Source organism: Mugil cephalus, chromosome 18 (assembly GCF_022458985.1).
Source record: "Mugil cephalus isolate CIBA_MC_2020 chromosome 18, CIBA_Mcephalus_1.1, whole genome shotgun sequence".
Taxonomy (NCBI): domain Eukaryota; kingdom Metazoa; phylum Chordata; class Actinopteri; order Mugiliformes; family Mugilidae; genus Mugil; species Mugil cephalus.
In genome coordinates, this window is record NC_061787.1 from 10,504,410 (window position 1) to 10,530,173 (window position 25,764).

The following is a 25,764-nucleotide window of genomic DNA, read 5'->3' on the forward strand; positions in this document are numbered from 1 at the left end:
TTATTATTATTATTATTATTGTTATTATTATTTAGACAACGTGTAACAGCAACTACAACTGAATTTAATATCGTACAGTGCAAATTAGTTATACTGTTTTATTAACACATTAAATAGATAATACGACAAAAAGACCAAAATAATAACCTAAACCACGCACATTGACTTAGATAAACAAAAAGGCATAGTACTTACACAGTAAATTAAATTAACATTTTACATCAAAGTTACGACAGACTAGGATAAAAAGTGAATAATAATATTAAGAAGAACAACAACAACAATATGATATTATTATTGTTATTGCACGATATTATTAATATTGCTAGGTAGCGAATGCATACATTTTAATTCATTTTATTATATATAATTTATTATTAAAAATAAAACACTGGCGCACAGGAGGCAGCGTAATCCCGCGCATGCGCAAAGGTATTGCTTAAGCAGCTGTATTTCCTGCTTGCAGTTTCCAGTCGAAGCGATGGCAGGAGTGAAAGCTTCCTTGATTTGCGGAGGTACGTTCACAATTTTATTTCCAATACAGATACCGCTAGGCTACTTGTGCCACCACGGCGCCTGTTAAAACGACCCTCAAAGCTGCTGCTGGCGAAGCTGAGGCGCAAACTGGAGCCCAGTTAGCTTTGGCTGGACAGCTTTAGCTGGGGATGCTTCAGTCATGAGGTTTCAGGCTGGAGGAGAACAGAGGCTGCGAAGCTGTGTTTCACGCCGAGATAAACGTGCACTTTGTCCAAACCTTTTATGTTCGCAGTTGTGGCGGTTTGTCTGAGTTCGGCGGTGCTTGCATTTGTTGAAGACCTGGATGACACGTAAGTGATGCACCGGTGTGCGCTCCATGAATCAGCTTCCTGCTACTGTCTTCACAAAAACATGTACATGCAGTGCAACTTCCGAGTACACAGACATGCTTTGTGTGGCTAAGTCTTTTCCCTCTCACTTCCTGTATTCTGGGAAACACTGCACTGCATGTCTTTGTATTACACCATCTCTTTTACAAATCTGTGGGGTTAGTCCTGATTTCTGCTCAGGTTTCCAGTTGCATGGTGCTTTTTTTAATTGGATACCTGCGGTGAGGATCTCTGGAGATTATGTCTCTTGTGCCTGTGCATGTTTGTGGTAGATGTGCTTATTGTCTCTTTTTGCATTGTTCAACTTTTATCCATCTATCGGTTAAATACAGCCTACTTGTATTATGCAGATAGCTCCTTTTTTGTTTTCTTCAGGTTCCGTTCATTCAGATGTGAAGATATGATGTTTGTCTTTGCAGCTCACTGAATTTCTTTTTTAATTTCTTGCGGAAACAGTTCGCCTACATAGGTGGCACAGTTCATCTTTTAATTTGTAACAAACATCTTTTAAAACGACTCATTCAGCGTATAATTAATACCACTGTTGTTGCCTAGTATCAAGTCTTTCCAACTGTAAATTAATTGTGTGTGTTTTTTTTTTCCTGATAGATTTAAAGACACCAGGGTGAATGACGTCTGGCTGGTTGATGTGAGTCACACAAACAAACCGAACTAATCTGGGTCCATTCAGCCACGGTTTACTTCATCCCTTCATCCCTTGCGGAAGTGGCGCTGGTCGGGGTGGGATGTAATAAGGGGGGGCGGGCGTGCAGACCGCCGTCTGCGATTGTGATTAGTGAATGAGAAGTCATGCATGCCGTGCAAAGCCAGGGGGCTCAGAAGGGGTTTATATCAGAGTTTGTGTCTAGCAGTTGCAGCTCAAGCAACCCAACGTTGCATCTATCTATCTATCTATCTATCTATCTATCTATCTATCTATCTATCTCTTTTGGTTTAACTATCATTATTTCTATAGCTCCTATATTGATGACTAGCTTCAGATCATATTGGGACAAATGAGTTTTCAACAAACACACGTGTTTCTTAACAGTTAGAGTTGGAGCCCAAAATTTAGCTACCAATCAAAGTGAATGCTAACTGCTATATGTGCTCCTGCACTAACCCGTAGCTTCACCAATGCTATGGCTTTGGGTTTAATGTTGAAACTGCATGTGAAAGGTAGCAGTTCAACTGTGTGGTCATTTTTGAGGATGTAGTGTGCGGTGCCGTTAAACTCTGTTAAGCTTAGCCTTTATGTTTTTTGTGTGTAAAATCACTTCCATATTGTTCTTTCACACATATTCAGAATATTTAGCAACAACAATCCTCGACTAATTACTAATTAACATGCATTTCAGTAGAAGCTTGCAACAAAAACAAGAACGTTTGGTGTGATTTTTTAATTAGCAAAAGTACGTGAGTGTCATATAATTAAATGTATTATTATTGATATGTTTTATGATTATATCACACGTGATCTAAAGGCCGCTTTCTTCCTGTGATCTCTTCCAGTTCTACGCTCCGTGGTGTGGGTACTGTAAAAAACTGGAGCCAGTATGGTACGATGTGGGGGCCGAGCTGAAGAGCTCCGGGTCGCCGGTTCGGGTGGGAAAGATGGATGCTACGGCTTACTCTGGTGAGTAAATCCTGGAGCTGTTTATTGTCTGCCACTGGAGCTCGTGTTTTTCCCCAAGTGATTATTTCACACATTAGAGACAAAGATTGACCCTAATGGACTTTGTTGTTCAACAACACCTTGATACCTGCAATGCAAACTAAGAGTAATCCCTGGACACATCCTGCAGTTGGATCCGTCTGTTTTTAATCCGTTACGTTCGAGAGAGATTTTTAATTTTGCAGTGGGACTAAGCTAGGAAGGTGTTTGAAACGGGTTATAGAGATTTGGCCTTTTAAAAGTACCGTCGTCTGCTTTCGTTCCAAAAGATAAGGGGTGGGCAACATGACGATATTAAATCGTGAACAATTACGATGTGAAGACGATCTGTCAAACTGCAGAGATCGTGGGATCGTCTAGGGCACGTTCTATAAATTGCAGTTCTATGCTGATGCACCGACGCACCAGACGCATTACGTCGTCAACCTGACCGAGCAATCATAGCGAATTACGGGCAGTGACGCGCTTTCTTACCCGCCTCCTTGTTTATGTGTGTAGCGGTAGCCGCATGGAGAGCCATGGCTGAAAGCCAAACGGAGTTGGTCACTAAAAAAAATTCCACTTCCGTTATATGGAATTGGTTTGAATTTTCCTCAACCGATGAAGCGCAGGCAAATGTTCTGTGCACAGAACAGGTTCGCACATCAAACCTGTTCAATCGTTTGAAGAGGAAGAAACAATATGCTGAGAGCCAAACAGCGAGGGGCCCGGTGACACTGGCACCGCAGGCGGAGGCAGCAGCTAGTGTAAGACCAAAACATTAACACAGGCGTTTAACAAAGGCACGTACGACAAGTCAAGCAAGCGATGGAAAGAGGTAATAGAAGCAGTTACCTTTTATCTTGCAAAAGATATGGCACCGTTCAAGACAGTAGAAAACTTACTGTTACTACTTTTGCAAGAGTGCACTTTATTAGAATGTTGTTGTTGTTTACCTTAAACTTGATTGTTTGCACATGATGGCAAAACTGTGACTACTTAAAATAAAATCTGTTAAGAAAGGTTCTTTTGACTAAATTGTCTGTTTTTCATTTTTCAATTTAAGATCGTGATAAAAATCGAAATCGGGATTTTATTTAAAAAAATTGTGATATGATATTTTTGCCATATCGCCCACCCCTACGTGCGATGTTAACATTTATTTTCTGTGTTGCAGGAATGGCGTCAGAGTTTGGTGTTCGTGGTTACCCGACGATAAAACTGTAAGTGTCATGTTAGTTTTCCACAGCTACAAGGTTGACTGTTGTCAGACTCATGCCAGACTCATGCCACAGTCTTCACAAGATTTACCGGTTAATTAAGAGTTTCACTGGTTTTACTGATTATTGTGGATGTCCCAGTCAATGTGCACCCTGATCCGATCCAATTTTAGTGTCGTGTATCGACCGATTCGAGTTTGATCCAATCTTAAATTTAAAAAAAGGGGTAGATTGTACCCTGGCTTTAGAAATTCCAGCAGATGGTGAAAATCGGTGATTAACTCTGTAACCGTCTCTGCAATATTTTTCACCTTGACACTCCCTCAAGGAAACTTTTCTCTTCTCTTAAAAGCAACATTCAGTGTTTTTGTTGTTGTTTTAGAGCAGCCTTTCCTTTGAGTGTAAAGAGATTTTTTTTTTATGTAGGTGGAGAATCAAGTTGGCCGTGTCCAAACATCCACATTGCACAGTTTAAAAATTGACATTAAAACAGAAGATGATGACTCATTTTTCAGCACAATTTAATCTCAAGTGGGCTGGACCAGTAACATAACAGAACAATAACCTATAAGTAACAAAGAATGCAAAGAAGAAGCAGTGCATTGGGAGAATGTTAATTTAATAAACAATCCTTCAAAAAAATGTATTTCTTCAGAAAAATAAGACGGTTTAGTCTGGGTCTCACTTTTGTGTTCTGTTCACTTCTTTTACTTAAACAGTGGACACATTAAGGATACCAGTTATTGCCATTGTAAAATTGCAGTCTTCTGGGCCACGGACCGTATGTTTGACACCTTTGTTTTAGACAAACAGACATGTGTGTATTGGATGCACCTCCCGAACCCTTTTCACATCTACACTCGCTTATCTTTCTGGTTTCCTTTTCTGTCTGCAGAGTATTACAGCGTAGCTTACCTGTTGTGGTACACAGTACACTGGAAAACTAGACTTGAGTTTATAATGCAGCCACTTCGGGTAGGATATTAAAACTGCCAGTGTACAGTAACTTAGTGTTTCTGTAAAATTGTTATAAAAATTTAACTTTAACATTCAAGACTCTCAGAAACCTCCATTCATAAATTCAAGGTGTTATTTGTAATTAAGACTATATACTATATTAAGACTATATTTATATGTATACATATATATATATATACACATATATATATATATACAGTGGGGGAAATAAGTATTTGATCCCCTGCTGAATTTGTAAGTTTGCCCACTTCCACAGAAATGATCAGACTCTGGTTTTTATGGTTGTTTACTGGTTATGGGTATAGACAGAATATCAGTCGAAAATGCATAAAAAACACACAATCTAAAAGTTATAAATTGTTATGTATTTTATTAAGGGAAATAAGTATTTGATCCCCAAGCACAACACAAGTCAGTACTTTGTAGAGAAACCTTTGTTGGCAAGCACAGCGATGAGACGTTTCTTGTAGTTGGTCACCAGGTTTGCACACAGCGCAGGAGGGATTTTGGCCCATTCATCTTTACAGACAGTCTCTAAATCCTTCAAGTTTCTTGGCTGCCTCTTGGAAACTCGGAGCTTCAGCTCCCTCCACAGGTTTTCGATCGGGTTAAGGTCTGGAGACTGACTAGGCCACTCCATGACCTTAATATGCTTCTTCTTGAGCCACTCCTTTGTTGTCCTGGCAGTATTTTTTGGGTCATTGTCATGTTGGAAAACCCACCCACGAGGCATCTTCAGTGTTCTTGCTGAGGAAAGAAGGTTTTTGTCCAAGATGTTACAGTACATGGCTGCATTCATTGGCCCCATAATGCGGTGAAGTTTCCCTGTACCCTTTGCTGAAAAACAGCCCCAAAACATGATGTTTCCACCTCCATGCTTAACCGTGGGTATGGTGTTCTTTGGGTCATACTCACGTTTTTTCATCCTCCAAACACGGCGGGTCGAGTTAATGCCAAATAGCTCAACTTTGGTTTCGTCAGACCACAGCACTTTCTCCCAAGCCTTCTCTGAGTCATTTAGATGTTCACTGGCAAACTTAAGGCGGGCCTGTACATGTGCCTTCTTGAGCAGGGGGACCTTGCGGGCACTGCAAGAGTTCAATCCATAACGGCGCAGTGTGTTGCCAACTGTTTTCTTGGTGACGGAGGTCCCAACTGCTTCCAGATCATTAACAAGCTCCTGCCGTGTTGTTTTAGGCTGCTCCCTCACCTTTCTCATCATCATCCTCACTCCATGAGGCGAGATTTTTGCGGGGAGCTCCAGACCGAGGACAGTTGATGGTCCTTTTATGGGTCTTCCACTTGCGAATAATGGCACCAATAGTTGTCACCTTCTCACCAAGCCTTTTGCTGATGGTTTTGTAACCTATACCAGCCTTGTGCAGGTCTACAATCTTGTCCCTGACATCTTTTGACAGCTCTTTGGTCTTGCCCATGGTGCTGTAGAAGTTGGAATGTAAGAAACTGATTCTTAGAGCAGGTGTGCTTTATATACATGACGAGTTAAGATCAGGAGTATTGGTAATTAGTTGACTGAGCACAGCTGTGTGCCACATGCGCACCAGCCAATCTGTAGGAGCCTGAATTCTAAGTGAATTGTTGGGGATCAAATACTTATTTCCCTTAATAAAATACATAACAATTTATAACTTTTAGATTGTGTGTTTTTTATGCATTTTCGATTGATATTCTGTCTATACCCATAACCAGTAAACAACCATAAAACCAGAGTCTGATCATTTCTATGGAAGTGGGCAAACTTACAAATTCAGCAGGGGATCAAATACTTATTTCCCCCACTGTATATACATATACTTTGCACCCTCCTTTATAATCTTATGTAATGATTACATTTGTGTTCATTATCAGAATCCTTTTCCTCCACTGTTTCTCTCTTGTGACCTGCCCTGTGGAGATGTCCTTAGATAACTTATTCAGGAGGGAATAAGGTGTTGTTGCTTTGTCCTCGAGGCATAACTAATGATCAGCTCCGCTCACACGTTTTGGACTTTAAATTTGATTATGTTTGACTCTCCTGAACGCTGTTGATTAAACATTTCTTGGGGGATAAATTGTGTGGAAATCAAGTTTAGCCGTTCCAATTTACTTTTGCGTCTTGGCCATTTGCATGAATTTCATAGACACAAAATCGCTTGAGCTAATCTCGTGATCGCCGGGCACGACAAATACTCTGCGTGATCCCTGTCTCGGCCGTCTCCGCGTTACAAATGGCAAATCAGTTCTTGATGTGGTGTTTTTTTTTAATGTAAAATTAATGAATTTAGGTAGACACCAGCTGCTTAACAGCAGAGCTCGTGTTGACATCAGATGAATCGAACATCCGACGTAGCGGAGCTTCCTCCCGTTTATCTGAAACCGAATCATTTGTCTGCGCACTGTCATAATGGGCTCCCCATTTAGTTTCATCAAGCCCATTTGGGAAACTGCCACAGGATCGCGGCAGGGTTCATAACATTAAACCAAGCAAGTGATGAAACATCCATCGAAGAACACAGGATCCCTCCCTCGGTGACAGAAAGAGACTTGATTTAGAGTTCTCTTTCCTCCTGAGTTCATTAAGCCCTGTGGGCTGATGCAACCTTAGTAATCCTTAATGCATTCTGTGTGTTGTAGCAGCTCGACTGGAGCAGTTTGCCTGGCTGGAACTCTATTAGGAAAAGTCATTAGTTTTTTTTTTTTTCTCCACTGGAGGTGCGATGATTTAAATTAAGTTGACCTTTGGGGTGAATGAGCTTTTCGTGATAGCTGCGGTTTCACCAAAGCGTTTTGTAAAACACAGGTTATCGTTGTTATGCTCGGATGTCAGGCGCAGACTGTAAATGTCCTGAAGACAAGTGCTGTTTGCAGTGGGCTTTGGTAGGTCTGCTGCCAGTGTTTATTTTTCAGCTCTTGGCCGGCGTTCGGGCAGCGTCCGTGACCCTGGTTTTTCCGTCTGACTCCTGTGAGCAGCTTTTCGGCCGATTCAGCATATTGAAGCGGCGGTGGGACGAGTCGCTCGCAGGAATCGCTCTGATTGGCTGATCAGCTTAGTGAAGCGGTTCACAAGAGGAGAATTAAAAGAAACGAAAAGCAAACAAACCGATCGGATTCAAAGGGCACACAGAAGGCTTTTCTCGTTTTTCATCTTCATCCGGACGACACAGATTAAATAGTTACGTGAAATAAAATTAAATGAATTCTGTGGCATCTCAAGGTTAAATTCTCTTAAACAGAAAAGAATATTACAGGAGAGGCAAAGTACAGACTAATCAGTTTGATTTGTCAATTGCGAACGCACAGTTCATCAGCTTTGTTCAACCAATCAAAAGGAGCCCCTTCTATGCATTTTTCCACATTTCACGGTCAACTTATTGGTTTAGCCTTCTAAAAAAAAAAAGTGCTTTTCCCTCTTGTTTGTCACGCTGACAAAATATGTTGCGGCAGATTTGTTGGCAGCACATTCGTTCGGCTGCTCTCCTTTGCGACCACATCCCAGAGGCGCTCTGTTGGACCGAGAGGCCGGTTCAGTTGTTGTCACTTTGTTGGAACCGGCTTGGGATGACGTGAGCTTTTAACCTGCTGGCAGCAGCCGCGAAGAGATGCACATGGTCGGCACCAGCACTCATCTCGGCTGTGACATTTGAACAATGCCCAGTTGGTATTAAGGGCTTTAATGTGCGCCAGGAAAATACATTCTCCACACCATGTCCCCACCTCCTTCAGTCTGAAACACTCAACAATGATTCTGAATAGTCACACAGTTTGTAGCTCTCCATAGGAAGCTGGTTGATCTTCTGGTTTCCACGTATTGACGGTGAATCCAGACCACCTCCACCTATAAGTTGTTTCCTTTCATGCAGAAGCAGATCATAGATGCCAGCTGGTTGTTTGCGCTACTCTTTGTGTGTCCAGACGATGGCGGCGACACAGTCGGCTTTCATTGCTGGTGGTTCTTTGATGTCAGTCTGCCAACACGACCACAAATTAAAGTGTGTAGACACAACGTTCAGGGGTTGTTCGGATCAAACATCATAATGGGGAAGATGCACAGCTGAAGTGACTCAGCCCTGGAATAATTTTTAGCGCCAGATGGGCCGGTCTGACAGCTAAACTCCCGGGATTCTTCCGACAACCGTCTCTAGCGTTTCCAGAGAACGGTGCGAAACCGAAACACATCAGGACGTCAGGTGATTGGAAGTCCCTGTTATGCACAGGAGAATTGGTAGTCTGGTTGAAGCTGTCAAGGAGGCGACAGCAACTCAAATAAAAAGGCGTGCCTTGCAGATGAGTGCATGTTAAAGCTTCGCGTCCAAGGGCCAAACCAAAGCAGGCTTCAGCTCACCAGAACAATACAGGGAAAATGTAGCCTGGATTGATACCACTTGATTGTAACAAAGAGATGCAGATGGCAGGGTTCAAATTGTGGCAAAGCATAAATCCGTGGAGCCTGTCAGTGCTTCGGGCTGCAGGAGGCGGGGAAGTGGTGTGGGAAATGGTTCTTCCTGGCACACGTTAAAGCTCTTAATACCAACTGGGCATCGTTTAAATGCCACAGCCGTGATGAGTATTGGTGCCGACCGCGCGCATCCCTTCGCGGCTGCCGCCAGCAGGTTAAGGCGGCATTTTGCAGACGCACACTTCATCCCAAGCTGGGTCCAGGAACGTGTCAACAAGTGAACCGGATCCTCAGTCCGGCCGAGCACCCCTGGGATGCGCTCGCAAAGGAGTGCGGCAGAAACGAATGTGCAGACGACACATCTGCAGCGACGTGTTTTTGTCAGCGTGGCACAAGATCGGCGAAGAATTCAGGCTGTTTCAGAAAGCTAAACCAATAAAGTCACCGTGAAATGTAGAAAATGGGAGGAAGCAGCTGTGCCAGGGAATTGTTTGTCTGCGGTTGACTAATCAAACGGTTTAGTCCGTGCTTTGCCTGTCCTCTAATATCCCTTTCTCTTTTAATGAATGAGTTTTTTAAGAGAATGTAAGCATGAATGTCACCAATTAATTCCCCATAAATATTTAATCAGTGTCATTCTGAAACAATGAATGGTTTCACAATGCAATCATCAGCCATTCACTCTCGTTTTTCTGTTTTGTGCGTCTCTTCTCAGATTAAAGGGTGATCTCGCCTACAACTACAAGGGACCAAGGACAAAAGATGATATTGTGGAGTTTGCCAACAGGGTGGCGGGGTAAGTCTCGGGCTTCAAACGACACCCAGACATGAAGCATACCCTTATTTCGCAGGAAGACGTGCTGCACTAATGAAAGCCGTCCAAGCCGGCTTATCAATGGCAGGCATATTTGTTTCATAGCTCAATGGATTTCTGCCTCTGATGCGCCACTTCAAGCCACTGTATCAACTGAGCCGGGCACATTTTCCTCCTCCTTGAGGGAAATCAAGCTAGATCCGTGACAGAGGGGTTGATCAAAAGCTTGGCTCTGAGTCGGGAGTCGAGAGCTGCAATTTTTATTTTATTTTTTGGAATCCCCACTGGGTGGTGCCACCAGCACAGGAATAAAGCTTTTATACACGCGCTCCGTGAGTTGTAATTTGAATGCTCATCAACATTAACTGATCTCTGTGGGTTTCGCTCCTCCAGACCGGCCGTGCGGGCGCTTCCCAGCAGGCAGATGTTTGATCACATGATGAAACGGCACGACGTGCTTTTTGTGTACGTCGGCGGGGAGTCTCCCCTCAAAGTAAGAACCTTTTTTGTTTCACCAAGACACGAAGCAAGCTTTTTATTCCCATCATTTACAGAGCGGCCACAATCCTGAAAGCATTGACTGAAAGCTAGAAGCACTATATGGCTACATTTGCATTTTAACAGCAAAAGAAGTGGTGTGTAGTGCCACATAATGACTCGAACTTGACAATTGTTAAAGTCTGACTTTAACTGAAATGCTGAAAGCCTCTTTTGCCTTTGCAGGAGAAGTACAACGATGTAGCCTCTGAGCTTATTGTCTACACTTACTTCTTCTCGGGTTCGGAGGAAGTCTTGCCAGAGGTGAGGATTTAAATATGCGTGTTCGTGTTTGTCCTTTGAAACCCTACTATGTAATGGATTTCAAAAAGATGCACAAGTTTCATATTCATTGTTATGTTCAGCATATTTATTTTCCTGCTAATATCTTTCTAGTATGTAAAGAAAGACATAGATGAGTAAAGAGTTATGGAACTTTTTCTTTGTGTGTTTTCTTTGTTTTAAACAGTCGGTGTCCTTGCCAGAGCTTCCTGCAGTTGTAGTCTTTAAGGACGGAGGCTACTTCACTTACGATGGTGAGTGTTTTGTGTACGTAAACTGGGATAACGCGGTGCCACTGCTTCCCTCCTCCTTCTCTCCTCTTGTATAATCCGTGTAACCGGAGCTGTGCGCCTGTAGTTTTCCAGTTCCTGCCACTGTTCTTTCATCTCCCTCACCACACTCACTTATGGTGTGCCTGGCCCATCATAAAGCACCCAGAGCTCTGCCCACTATTGTGTGTGTGGTGAGGCCAGTGATGTTGTCGTGGTTTGCCTCTGGGCGTACGCACATAGCAGGCCAGGGTGGACGTACTGGCCCGAGTGGGTGTGAGAGACCGCAGCTTCAGCCAAAGAAACCAGTGCGGAGCCAGTACTGTATATACAGTCACACCAAGCCAAAGGTTGAAGTAAACTTCGAGTCTTTGCAAAACAAATAATATTTGACATGATAAATTTGAAGCTTCTCATCGCAGCAACGTGAGCTCTCCACATTCCTCCATCATTTTTTGTATTTCGCTGCCGCTTATGGCTTGAGCTGGGAGGCGGAAGCGGAAAGGGAGCGCATCAAGGCACAGCGACAGCACAAACGGGCCCCAGTAGTGGCTGTTGGGGAGGTCGGGCGCGCGGTTTATCACTCGGAGGACAAAATCCATCTCGGCCACGGTCAGCGGGTTCACGTCCGTCAGCTCCACCTGACCATTACGGAAGACGGGCTTCCTGCGCCAGAATCGTAGCAGGAGAGGCTCACCACAGTACACGTTGATGACGAAAAACCCACTCTCCTCAGAGTCCTCCTGGACCCTGATACAGAGGATGCGGTGGATATCTAGCATTGCCATGGAGACGGGTCTATTAAACCTGTCAAGGACTGGGAAGGTGGGGGACGCTTGGCAAAATTACATGGTTGTGTCCTTTCTTTCCTTTGCTTTTTCAGTCCTCCAGAAACTATAGGAGAAAAAAAACACTTATTATCTGAGATGCCCTAAAGAGAAAAAAAAAAAAAAAAGACTGATGCCTGTAGACCCTTTCACAGATTGTAAACAATATGACTTATTTTGAGGGGCGTGGCATAATTGGAGGCAAAACATCGGAAACACTGTAGCCTGTAAACACCGGTTAGCAATGGACTGTTTTGGCAAGAATGGATGAGGCAAATGCATATTTTAGAAAATATACTATTACACTCGCTCCCCGAGACCGTGAGTGTTATTTTAAAAAGTTGACTCTGACTGATTGAACTGTATTCACCGACCCCTACACTCTCACTCACTGGATGAAGGATTTGGCCAAAGGAGGACACAGAGAGGACGAAGTCTGGTCTGTCTTTATCAATTGAAGCCTTTTCACCCCTGACACCCCTGAAACATACAACTAATGTTGCGTTAGCTAGACTAGCGGTTAGCATTAGCATGAACCTGTAACAAGAGTCCTCCAAATAATGATTAACTTAATGTAATTTCAGTCACAATTTAGTCTAACCCATAACATTATCCAGGCTGAAACTGATGATGCATTACATATTAATCTCACCAGATATCAAGTTTATCAAGTTTTTTTAGTGACTGGTATACGGTAAAACGTCAAGTTAGTATTTTTGCTGTTTCGGTTTTAGCCCCCAAAAATACAGCGTCATTTTACCGGTTAACAGTGACAGTGTTTGCTTCAAGCTTCCCTCTGTTTTGCCTCCAGCTAACGTTGTCACCTCGCAATGACGTACTCCATGAATGGGTCTATTAAGGATCAAGCACTTACCTACAACGGTGCAATGAAGACATTTCTCCACTGTGCATCAAGAAAATGATTGTTCCTGATCGTTCCTGGTGCTACTTCTGTTTTTTTACCACCTATGGTCCTGAGCACTGTGCCTCTCCCGTGCTGTTTCTCAGAAGACTGATCTCCCTGAAAATCATCAGAGTTGATGCTGGAGACTAAATGCATCTAAGGCGCCGTATGCGGTGTTCAGTTTGCATGGCGTTCAGTCAGAAACGTTTTTATCACATGCTATTTGGCTAAACTTCAGAGGACAATTTGAATAGATACAGAGTGACTCTGTTACATAGCGGCCTATGACTTTAATCAAGTGTTTGGATGTAACTGTATAACTAAAGCTATGTTGTGTTTATCTACTTGCTTTAGAGGCTGGAAGTTACCAGAATATGCAAACAAGCTTCGCCGTGCACCCACTGGTATTTGTTTTTCTTTGTGAGATTATAGATCGAAAGTACAATTGCTGCTCCCTTTGTTCAGGTCTGCGTTTTCAAAGAACGAGTCCCACTGAGCAGAACCATACTGTCCAAACACAACCTCTCACTTTGTGTAAAATGATATTTGACATATTGTTATTTTGTCTTTGATTGCTGCAGCGCACGCCACAAACAGCGGCATCCCTTTTGAAGAGCTCCGTTAAAATATAGTACAGCGCCGAGGCTCATACATATTTAATTAGTCAAATCCTCTGCCTCGTACTGGCGTACAGGTCTGCAGTGTTATTGTGCTTCAAGCGCCAAGTGGTTTTTGATCATCGCGTGTGTGCAGCTACGGGGCTGGCGCGCTTGTGCTGCGAGAAAACAGAAAGTATAATTGGAATATATGTGAGTGTACACAGAACGCTATTTGTAGCTGCTTCACTCACCAACGTGATGGTCTTCAAACGTGTGTTTAATGCCCACCACTTAATACTCGGAGCCGCACTCCTTCTGTTCATCTGCTTCAGTGGTTCATGGCTTGACCTTGCCGCTCCTTGTATGGAAGCGTAACACTGCCGACTGCGAGGCCGAGCTCCTTTGCATAGGTGTTATTGGAAGTGTTTAAGTGACGGCCTGATTAACAGTTTGTGAATGCGATGACGAGAGGAGGTCACACTTTAACAGGTGATAACGTAATGATGCCACTGTGTTACTGCACGCGAGTACATGCGGAGGAGAAACTTAATAACTGGGCAAAAGTTTTGAAGATTTTTTTTTTCAGCGGTACGTCCACACTGACAAAAATCTAGGGCAGACGGAGAGAAGGTGTAGACCATTTCTTTAGATGACGACGGTTGAACCATCTGCAGGTAATGAGCTCAGTGAGGGGTGATACCGATCGTCAGCGTCTTGGTAGTTCCTTATTCTGCTAATTCATAAATGGGAATAGTGGAGTGCGAGTGGAGCGGGGGAGGTGATACTTTGGCTGTTGACAGCTAGCTCCTGCCCTTTAATCAATTCAGTTTTATTTTTATAGCGTCTATAACGTTTGACATAAAGCAAGGAAATACTCCCTTTTAAGGGACGAAACCTTGAGCAGATCCCAGCTCATATGGAGGCACCCATCAAAAGAGAAGAGAGAGGATAGGAGGAATGAGATAAACATACATCTGTCACATATACACTACCCGTCAAAAGCTTGGAGACGCCTTCTCATTGAATTAAATGAGAAGGCGTGTCCAAACACACCAAATATAGCCCAACGTGTCACATGACAGTTATATGAGGGATCACACTCGGATTCAAGTAGGAGTGGATAACTGCAGGCCATGAAGACTGGGCAGGTTGATGAGACCACACCATGAGATTCAGCGCACACACACGATGATATACTGTAGCCCGCCATAGTTGTTGTTGTTAGTGGTGCGGTTAGCGCATACACAACTTAAGGAGGAGGCGCAATTCAAGAAAGATCCATATAGGCTGTACACATGGAAACGCCAGGGTGGCGTGTACGGGCTCCTGGAACACCGGTTCCATGTGGACGAAGCAACCATACGACAACAAACTTTGGCGTTTCAGTGCCAGAGTCTGGGCTTGGTTATGACATGCAAAAAAAAGCTATGTTTCCAGATGACCAAGAACTTCCCTTGAACTTCTTTCAAGGGACCAAAAGGTTCTTCGTCTTATTCTTCATCTTTATCATTATTATACTCCCGACTCATTATCATTAGTCCACTGACGTATGCTTGCAGGAAAGGTGGAACCTAGTCCCCATGATGGAACCTCCAAGAGTTCCCAGTCTCTGGGCAAAGTAATGCAAAGTAATCTCGCAGATGATGAACTGAACACAAGTTTGATAAAAAAAAATAGTGACCATATATTCCAAACATATTGTATAATAGTGTCCTTGTTTGTTGAATCCTCAAGTAATGAAATACACCAATTTAATCAGTTCAATACACCCAGGCGCTTCTTTCTTTAGCAGCTGTACTGCTATGGTATGACGAGTAGCCTTGGTCCAAATGTCAGATGCTGCTGTGTTACAGACATTTCTAGGCCAGTCTGTTTATTTTATGGCTTCATGACTATTTCACTGTATTCAAAACTTGTCACCGACAGTGGCCTCTGTCCAACTCCTCCAAAGTTACATGACAATGCTCTAACTTTGGTTACGACAGAGAGCCTTTTGCTCGTGTAACGGGCTCATTTAAATGTAAATAAGCGGCTAAGCACAGGTGCCTCAGTGTGGCGTCAGAGGAAAAGCCAGATTATTGTTTGCGGCGTTCATCTATTTGGGATCATGAATGTTGAAATCTCATTGAAATCAATCCTGTAGTCGATGAGCTATCTGAGTCAGAACTGGGGCTAAAAATGCCTCCCCAGACTCATATTTTGAACAACGCTTTAATCTTCCTCCCCGGGTATCCAGTTCCATCACTGAATCCTACTTAGCTCCCGTTCCCCACTACAGCTAGCCAGAGCGTCTTCGTTGTTAAGCTCAACGATTCCCTATTTATAGAAAGAAAGGAAGACGTCACTACGCTGAGCTTTCTATCACGTTTAATTACATTGATCTTTTCCCCTGTCACCTTCTCAGCCTCACTTGTTTGAGTTATCTGATGATAACACCCACACCTCTCCCCCTCCACTGCATCCCTCCCTCTCCTTTCTCCTTCCATCTGCATTGTCTTAGAGGTCTTCTGCGACATTAACCTTCATCCCTGAAATGTGTCAAAGCCGCCTCCTCGCTGCGCCCCGAAGTCTTGACACTAGATCATCCTCACTCCACCCACTGTCTGTTTTTATTCCCCCTCCTGCCCCTCATCTTTCTCTCCCCCGTCTCCCGCCGCGTGAACTCTGGGCTGTCAGGCTCCTGCAGGGCGGTATGGAGATTGTGAGGCTGGCGCCCAGGCAGAGAGCAGCTCTAATTTGTCTCAAGGTGAAGCAGGTTCAGCCGGCGTGGAGGTTCATCAATCTGTACGATCCCAGTATGGGGCCTCCGTTTTTCTCTCTCGCTTGTGAGGGGAGGGGAAAAAAAAAAAAAAAAAAGCCTTGCAGCTGCGTGCTGCCTATAAAGGCAGAACATCTGTGGAAAGAAGTCTCTGGAATGTCTACCAGATCGACTGACTCAGCAGTTCAGACAACAAGGCTCTTCTGCCTTCACGGCACCGTGAAATAAATTGTAATACTACTGTAAGCTACGACCTTGGGGTTTTAAACGCGTGTTCCTGGTTTTAGCTTGTCATGTTCGGTATTATGCTCCCAGCTCCTTTGGGGCGCACCAGCATAAGAATCGTTTTAAAAGTCATCAGCGTTCTTGTAATTACTGTAATGGCAGCGGAAAGGTCATGATAACTTATTAACATGTCATAATGAGGTCCCGGCTACGTTTGACATCAATTATGAGCATCCTGTAGCCTCTCTCAGCTGGAGCAAACTCTTGTTGTTTGAGTAGATGCGCCACACTCTCTCCATTCACGCCCTCCAGGGACTTTCTCCGCTTCCAGATGTTAGGGAAAGCAACAACACGTAGCTCCGCATCCGAGGCGGCGTCCTTTATTTCCCTTTATTTTTTTATTTATTTGTTACTGTTATTTTTTTTTTCCTTCTTCTTCCGTCCTGATGCATCTGTTGAATTATGCATTTGTTCCAAACATGTAAAAAAAAAAAAAAAAAAAGCTGCTACACCACTTCTTGAAAATGAATGCTTGTATATTTGGATAATCATTTACAAACCAAATGTATTTTTTAATTTATTTATTCAGTTTTTTAGACAGAAATGCGTAATAGCTGTGAAAATGAGGTCAGGTCACAAACATTCATTGTGGAAGATAATTTGATATATACATATTTTTTTTAATGTTCCCTACAGCCGGCTTTTCTGATACACAGCAAATGAATCTGGAAGCGCGCTCGCGGACAGTCCTGTCTGAACAAAATGTTCTCCCATTTATGTCTTAACAGCTTTTGATTGTTTGCATCTGCTCGCTCTGAGTCACTGACCGGAGTAGCATTCTGATCCAAAACAGCCTCCCTGACTGCTTAAGCCAGGAGCAGCCCTCTGCCACAACAGTTTCTGATCATTGTTGAGCTGACCTGTGTCTATGAATGCTCGGCTTGTGTCCCGCTCTTTTATTCCCTGGAGAGCGCGCAGGTGGTAAACACTGCCATCTCCTTACAACCCGGGCATCAATACACTTGCTTTTAATATAGATCGGCTGCTCGCTGAATGTCGATAAGCTGCTCCGTGCGTCGGCCTCTGAGTGACTGTGCCTCTCCGCGTTGCAGAGTACGAGGACGGTGGCTTGTCGTCGTGGGTGAACAAGGAACGCTTCCAGGGATACCTGCAGATTGACGGCTTCACGCTGTATGAGCTGGGAGAAACAGGTAGCTTTTACTTTTCTAAAATGTTGGGTTCTGTTTGTCAATACGCTTCCTGGTTCCTGGTTCCATATCAAATAGTAGAAGTTAACAAGATTGGTCTGGGAAGGTTTTTGGTTGGTAAGTACACTGAGCAGCCACAACATTAAAACCAGGTGACAGGTGAAGTGAACACATTGATCATCTTGGTGTCCTGGCATTCAGTTGGATGTTTCTTAGACATGTAACACCCAACCAGACCAGACCAGACCAGACCAGACCAGATCAGGGAGCGTCACCCCATAGCAATGACGCTCTTTAATGGTGGCAGCCACCCACAGCAGGATGACGCAGATACACACACAAAAATAGTTTAGAAACAATGCAAAAAACCCATGAAGAACAACACAAGGTCTTGATTTGGCCTCCAGATTCACCAGATCTCAAACTGATCAAGTATCTGTGGGATGAACTGGAACAAGGCCCCTCCCTTCAACCCATAGGACTCAAAGGCCCCCACTAACAACACACTATTGCCAAACACCACAGGACACCCACAGAAGGCGCTTGTCCATTCATGTCACAACTGTTGTGGAGGCACAAAGGAGACCTACACAATATCAGCAAGGTGGTCTTAATGTTACGCCTGATTAGTGTATGTTAAGTGCTTTTGCTAGATATATCTTTGGTTTAGCGTTTTGGTCTTGCCTGGCTCTCAGCTTATTCAAAAGTAGGCAAAGAGGTGAATCGGTGGTGGGAACTTTCCTTAATTACGTACAAATTTAAGACTTAATATAATCTAAACGAATAAATAACATTGAAGGATCCAAGGATAATATGTTTTCATTGTGATCATGAAAAACAAGGAAAGAACTGAATGTGGTGCTCAGGTCTGGCTCTCAAAAAGTAAGATGGCTCATGGAAAATAAGCAGTGTCCAATCCGAGTAACCAGTAAAACCTGTGCTTGTTTATTTAGTGAGATTTTAACACGGCCGTCTATGGGATTAACTCATTTTCGGATCCAGCCTCAAGTGGTCATTTGAGGAACTGTTTTTGTTTTTTGTTTGTTTTTTCTTCCAGGGGACTTTTTAGCTGTTCTTTTCAATTGACCATGACGCCAAAGTCAACTTCCAACCATTTCTTTAAATACATACTGTATTCACACCATGTCGTAAAATCCACAAAAACATTTAAATCTCCTCTAAAGAGCGTCTCCTTCACCCAGACAGAGCCCATGTTGCTCTACTTGCTCTAATGTACAAACTCTATTCCTTGAAATGGAAACTTAAGCCGCAGTGAAATACAAACTGCCTCTTAAACACCAATAAATGGATGCTCTGAGCAGAGAAAGGCATCCTTTCTAATATTAGATACAGTATTTGCCTCCTTTCATGTGGATTTTAGTGAGGTCAGTGATGCTCGACGGCGGCTGGCTGTTGCTTATATTTGTTGCTGCGTCTGTAACCAGACTCGCTGCTTTGTATTAAAGAGTTGATGCATATATAAAACGGTCTCCATAGGATCTTAATTGGATAATCAGTGCGCGGCGGATTAAAGACTACATAGTTAAGATTGATGAGTATCTGTGAAAACGGCATAAAATCCAGCAGCCTTGTCTCTGCGGGCTTTTCAACCGAGTGTCACATTCGGTGCGTTCGGGCTCGGTGGAGCTGGTGGGATGACATTTCACGCTCCAAAATCTCACATCCCCGCACGCCGTAAGTCACAGCGATGCGAAACTTGGTGCTCACATTTAAAAACCAGTGTGACCGAAGTCATTCAAGGCTCCGAAGCCGTTATCCAGATCCACTCGTGACGCGTCGAGTTAATTTGACGAAACTAAGGCGCGCAGGAACGTTTCAGAGGAAGCTTGGACAAAATGTCTGACAACCACAAGAGCTACACGGTATATCTTTCAAAGTTTACGAGAGAGATATACTGGAAGTATGGAACAGGGAGCCAGGTCTGGTTGGCAGGGTGGCAGACTATGAGCGTATTATTCCATAATGCATGTGTTCTGGCTTGACCTCCGGGTCACCATCTGCACATTTTATAACGCCAACTCGAGTGTTATACATCACACGGCCGGTTTTATGAGGCATTCTTAAAAATTGATTCATAAATGTCAAGCTTGTTGCATGAATTTAGAGAGAGGACTAGTCAATAAGTAATAAACAACACGGTCCCCAAATCAGCGGATCAGAAAATGGTCCCGGTCTCAGCCTGTGAAGACGCTGAAATGTGACACGAGTTCTCGGAGGGATCTCTAATAAAGTCAGATGCATTATCGCTCATCACTTCACAACAGCTGTAACGTCTTTCTTTGTGCTTTCACTAGAAAGTTATGAAGCTTGAAGGACTTGAACGACATTTCGAGGCTAGTGAGCAATAAACTCCTTCCTTTATACCGCGAAGCAAAGTCCTCATTCTGAAACGGACACATTAATGTCATTATCTGGACGTTTGTTTAGCCGTTAAAAGAGTCGTCGCCTCGGTTTGGACGATGGAGCCGCAGACGTCGGCGCCACTTGTAGTTACAGTTCATGTGTGGGTTCAGAAATAACACCTTAACTGGAGGAGGGGGAGCAGGCCGGGAAGTGGGTGAAGATCTCTTAATGAGATTTGGCTGAGATGCATCGGAGAAAGACTGTCAGGTCCTAAAAAGACAGCGATAAAGAGACGCGCAAAGCATTGAATTAATAAATTGAATTAGCAGTCATACCGATGGATGGCGAGGCTGCAAGAAAATGTTTCTGGTTGAGATTAATAATGTATTGATGTTTAATTAATCTCAGGCTTTGTGGGTCAGTGATGAGCAAGTTGCGAGGAAAAAAAAAAACCCTCCAGTCTCTGTCTAGTTTATCATACAGACACTCTGGAAGGGAGCTGCAAATCACCTGAACCAAAATCCATTCAGCACCTTTTACATCTGCAGACTTGAATTATGTTAAGAATCCCTCGTAAAAAGGCTTTAATGCTTGCACCTGCATCCGTAATGGCGCTCGGGAACTTTTGCCGTCACCTTTCGTGGAAAGTGAGGCACCTGTGACAATTTTCTTATGATTTAATTAACGCGTATAACTCCAATTTGTAATGACGCCCCAGGGTTTTTTCTTGTCAGGCGGTTACCACCATTTATAACTACAATATTACCACACACAGGAACACTAAGGGGATTTAACACAAATGTTGTACTTATGAAGGGATTAAATAAATAAACAGGAGGTTACATTACGTTACTTTACTTTAGCAAATCCCTCCACTCTTCCCGGCTGATGTTGCCATGCCGATTACTCCAGATGTACGTGTACATGCACAGAGGAGTTAATTGTTCGCATTTCCACAGATGGAATTCTGACGAGGAAACCATGAACCAAACTATACATCAACTAATTTAACCAGGATTTACAGTCTTTATCCCCCCACCAAATTAAAAACAATTTATTTATTTTTAATTTATTTTCTGTTGCGGGTTGAATATTGTGCAAGCACTCGTACATTAAGCTCATGTAAACTCCCTCTGCGGCCAGGCCGTCCACTCTCTTTACATAACCCTCCTAAATAAGGAGTGACCAGCAGGGGGCAGGCTGGCACTCTCCTCCGTCCACTAAAGAGTTTCTAGACTCAAACCGTATGAGCCTGAATAACAGACCTTTTAAGTTGTGTAACAGCGTTTTTAAGTAGACCTATTTGTCATGTTGTGGGTTTTGGGTTTCGAATGCCACTGAAATAGCTGTTACTCTACCAGAAAGTGACCTCTTGTTTCCTCTTTAACCAAGGAGAAAAGCCCAAGTTAGCTTAATGTTTGCCTTTCCTTTCTCTCCTCCCCCCACTGAGAGTTAATGCATCTCCTCCAAAACCTCCTATTCCTTTTTTTTTTTTTTTTTTTTTTTGCCTTTTTCTTTGTCTAATTCGTAACCCTTGTCTGCTACCTCAGGGAAACTGGTAGCGATTGCAGTCATCGATGAGAAGGACCCCACGGAGGAGAGTGGCAGGTACAAAAGCGCGCTGAAAGGAAATAGCACAGCTCTTTATGAATTGCTCCCACACTCTGCACAACGCAAACGCTTAAGCCCAAATAAAGATAAGGCTTGCTGTTATTGTTCGGATCTTCCCACAAATTGCAGCCGTCGGCTAAAGAGAAAAAAGAAAAGAAAAAAAAAATGGTTGCAACTCATGCGGTGTTTCGCTCTCTTGTCATTTGCTTTTTTAGATTAAAGACCTTGATTCAGAGGGTGTCGAAGGAATACAGGGAACATTTTAACAGGTGAGGCACGGATACGTGATGAGGTCAGAGATGAAAATCCAATTTATACATTTATTCTGGGCTGATGACCTCACTGGGGAACGCTGCCTGTCTATTCGCCAGCAAGTTTATGCTTTTGTCAGAGCATGTCTGTTTTTTTTTTTTGTTTTTTTTTCTTTCTGTGTGTGTGTGTGTGTGTGTGTGTGTGTGTGTGCGTGCGTGTGTGCGCGAGGAGTTTCAGTAGAAAGGTAATTATGCAAAATGTCAACTTCCAAATATAGGTGTTCTTCTCAGCTGTCAGTCATAAACTCGGCTCGGCTTGTATTAATGGAGAATTTTCTGTTTTCTCCAGCTCCGATTGTGCAAGAACAACTGGAGAATGGGGAATTTATTCCTGCTCTTTTCCTGCAGAGGAACCAGTTGAACAAGGCAAAAAATAATAATAATAATAATAGCGATGAATGTGTAATTTCAGAGCATTATTCTTCTTATTTTAGTTTGGGATAAAGACGGGGATGATGCAAGAGCGCAGACACTCCAGTGCTCGTACAATCAGAGGTTGTACGTGTGCAACAGGATGATTTAGAGAGTGCACTTGGTTGGTTATCTTTAGCCAGAGTGTCCACTTTAAAGCAAACATCTGCTCCGCTCAAGTGGAACGAATTAAAATCTTAAGGTCGCCGTTCCTTAGCCGACTGTTATATCTGATCGCTCGTAGAAGACTTGAGGAGGATTTCCACGAGGATTAAAAAAAAAAAAAAAAAAAAAATATTTGCATCATTAGGTTGCTCCCCGGTTCCATACTGCTCCCCGTCATTGACCGCGTCAGACGCCTCATCAGACGGATTTCTGCTTTTAAACAGAGAGGTGTATCTCAAACCGCCGCGATCAAAGAGTCTCTCCCTCTCCAGGCGTTCCCATTAGGAGTGATTGAATTACACAGATTCCTATCATCAGTTCTACTCCCGTCTGCCACACTACCCAGTGCTGTTTTTGAAGACTTCTGAATTCGAGATCCCCTCCGAGATCAGAGCTGCCTGCCGTGTGCCGACACACCTAAACGGTGTTTGTAATTACAAGTGGCAGACTCGAGTGCTGCCCCCACTGGTGGGTGGAGGCAGCACACGGCCGACTTCTGTATGAGCTCGTGCCATTTGGTGCAGAGATGAATTTCGGCGATTTCAGCTCATCCGGCATTTGAGGGGAATGCGAGCAAAACGATTACATTTCTGAACCAGTCACCGTCGACTCTTACTCGCATGTGCCAGTTGCCGGATTTCAGTCCATAAATAGTTTTGGGTCCGCAGTTTAAAGGCAGTCAGCTTTAGGGCAACATTTCTGAAGTTTCGGGATATATTATAGCTTCATAGGTGTAATGCGAAAATGCCTTCCTCTGCAGTTCCACTCCATTTTTGCATTTTTAGCTCATTGTTTAGTTTTATTGCCCATAACTCCAGTTTTCTGGCTCACTCTCCGCGCTCCCATCCAACTATTTTCAGCTGAAAAAACCTCCCATAAACCTACTATATTCTCCTGGCCGAGCAACAAAAATGCAGAAAAGTTGGAGAAAGTACAGTTGAACCAGATGTTTTCATCTGGAACTGCACCAAAACCGAAAGGGGAGTGAATATATTGGTATGACGTTCATCCACCTGGTGGCCCAGAAATAAATTCTTATTGTGTTGATCATATCTGTTTAATGCAAAAACAGACAAGTGTTGAATAATGACATTTTTTTTGTGCCCTCAGGAGTAGTATTCAGTCTTCTAAATGCTGATCTGAATGGCGGCCACTAAGTAAAATAGGGTAAAAGCAACACACGTGTTAGTGGTCTGTAGTTACAAGAGGCCAACTGGAGACCCCATTGTTTAACCCCATCCACAAAAACCGCATTGTGTTTGAAAGCATGTCTGGGAAGTGAAAACCCGCTGGTGTCCATCATAAAACACATTCTGTGGTTTGGCTATGGTTATATTGCGAAGTTTAGTTAACAGGGTTGGGGGTGGTGAGGGTGGGGGACCACTTTCCTCTGAATATTAATTTTTGTTGGCCTTGGGAGACGCTCCATTAGCGCTTCGAGACGTGAGAAATAAAGTCCTGCTAAGTTAGTCACACTTTTTGGCCAGCGTGCTCGACGGTCCGGCCAAGAAGCTGAAGACGGACATACACGACGGACAGACTTGTAAATATTTAAGCCGTCGAGTGGTTAAAATTGGAAGGAAATCAGATTCCAACATACATATTTTGGAGCCACAGAGTCGTGCCCCCATGCTCCCCCATTGAATCTCAAAGACTCTTTCTGATCTCGTAGTACTGCACTTTTACAGAGCAGACGTTACGAGGTAACTTTTTTGATGAGCTTTATTCCCAGTCTTGCCCACTGTTGTCAGCGAGATTATCATCCGGATTTCATATAGCATGCGGCGGCTTTATTATATAGTTGTGCCTCTTCATAATCATATCATTCATATAAGCTCGGGCACATTGCTCGGTACCCGGGGGACAAACGTCCTAGATGTAGCTATGATTCATATGAATGTAATATATATGTAGAGGCCCAGGGTAATCAGTCATTCAGTGGAAGTCCCTAGCTTTTCCTGGACTTGTGCAGGCCCCTTTCCCAGCCCAGCCACAATACACTCCGCTCAGACAGAGTGCAGTACAATGAGATACAAATTGAATTCCTCCTCCCTGCCTTATCGTTAAGATAAATCACCTGAGTCTTTTCTGTGGCGGAAGAGACGCGGAGAAACGGGAGACGGCACGGCATGGCGCTTTGGGGATTGTCTTTCTCCCGCCGTGACAGAAGCGATTGCCGCCTTTTTGCCGCAGCGACAACATGCGATTGCACTCAATGCGGTTTCATGTTTGTGTGTTGATGTGCATTGGCGTTTATGCCCCAGTTTGTGTTAGTACTCTGTGCTATGCTCAGACAGGTAAAAAAAAATTATTTTACACGTTTTCTTTTGGATGTTCCGCATCTCACACCAATCATTTTGTCTTTTATCTTCAGAGACTTCCAGTTTGGCCATATGGACGGGAATGACTACATCAACAGCCTTATTATGGGGTGAGTGTCTCATATCCAGGATTCTCTCTCTCTTCCTTTCTTTCTTTCTTTCTCTCTCTCTTCCCGCGTCATCCTCCTCTTCCTCGGCCTTATGTTACCCTCCGTCAGCTACTTACCCGGGTCTGCACTGACTTGTAACGCCAGCCTCCGCCATTAAAGATGCTCTCTTGTGGAGAAGTCAATTATGTGGGCACTCTTTTCTTTTCTCCTGTCGGCTTTAACCCCCTCGCTCTCTGCACAAAGATGCACGGGCGAATATTCCTGCGAGTTGTCAGGCTACGGCGGGGCGTGCTAAGGAATTCGGAGTTAAGGCTATGCATGGATTAAATCTATAGTGGTCGTGGCGCTTTAACGGCCTGCCGTAGAGCGGCACTAATGATGCAGTGAGACCCTGCCGCAGTAGTGCCCAGTCTGAGACTTACTGTTGGAGTATCCTGCACAGAGACGGGCCCTACAACTGACATCCCGCTCTTTTAATTAGACAGAAGCCCACTAGTGTTATAGGCCAGCGGGGCTCTGTAACAGTTGTCTGCTTTGTATCTGCTAACGTACAGCATCTAATTATGTGCATCCGTATAATTTCGTGCGAGAGCCTGCGAGCTATTGTAATAGACCGCTGCAGGATGTTATTTTAAATTGACCATGTTAGTGTTTTGTATGAGAGAGAATATGGCAGACATGGTCTCCTGTGTAATTAAGTTTGGGTGTCAGTGAGTACAGTAGAAGTCGCATTTGAAATGTGACTTTATTTCAAGCGACAGGCTACCGGTACAAGGCTGAAATTAGTCAGGGACTGTTTTTATTTAAGGATAAAAGAGGTGATTAGCCTTCCTAATTTTTCATGAGCACATACAATATGTATTTTGCAGGGTTTTACAGGGCTGCACTTGGCTGCCGTAGTGCTGGATTAATTGCCCTCCTTTGAGGAATGAAA

At 43.6% G+C, this 25,764-nt stretch overlaps 1 protein-coding gene across 1 annotated transcript in view; it reads left to right on the forward strand.

Moving 5' to 3' along the window:
• Positions 1 to 431: 431 nt before the first annotated feature.
• Positions 432 to 25,764, forward strand: part of LOC124995692 (protein disulfide-isomerase TMX3-like) — a 39,598-nt gene continuing 14,265 nt past the window's right edge. Inside the window, exons 1-13 of the mRNA XM_047568286.1 lie at positions 432 to 515; positions 770 to 827; positions 1,476 to 1,515; positions 2,379 to 2,502; positions 3,698 to 3,743; positions 9,830 to 9,910; positions 10,322 to 10,421; positions 10,652 to 10,729; positions 10,935 to 11,001; positions 17,442 to 17,540; positions 21,452 to 21,509; positions 21,728 to 21,781; positions 24,774 to 24,830. Coding sequence (XP_047424242.1) covers positions 482 to 515; positions 770 to 827; positions 1,476 to 1,515; positions 2,379 to 2,502; positions 3,698 to 3,743; positions 9,830 to 9,910; positions 10,322 to 10,421; positions 10,652 to 10,729; positions 10,935 to 11,001; positions 17,442 to 17,540; positions 21,452 to 21,509; positions 21,728 to 21,781; positions 24,774 to 24,830 — 896 coding nt within the window. The 5' untranslated portion in view covers positions 432 to 481. The remainder of the gene's footprint in view (positions 516 to 769; positions 828 to 1,475; positions 1,516 to 2,378; positions 2,503 to 3,697; positions 3,744 to 9,829; positions 9,911 to 10,321; positions 10,422 to 10,651; positions 10,730 to 10,934; positions 11,002 to 17,441; positions 17,541 to 21,451; positions 21,510 to 21,727; positions 21,782 to 24,773; positions 24,831 to 25,764) is intronic.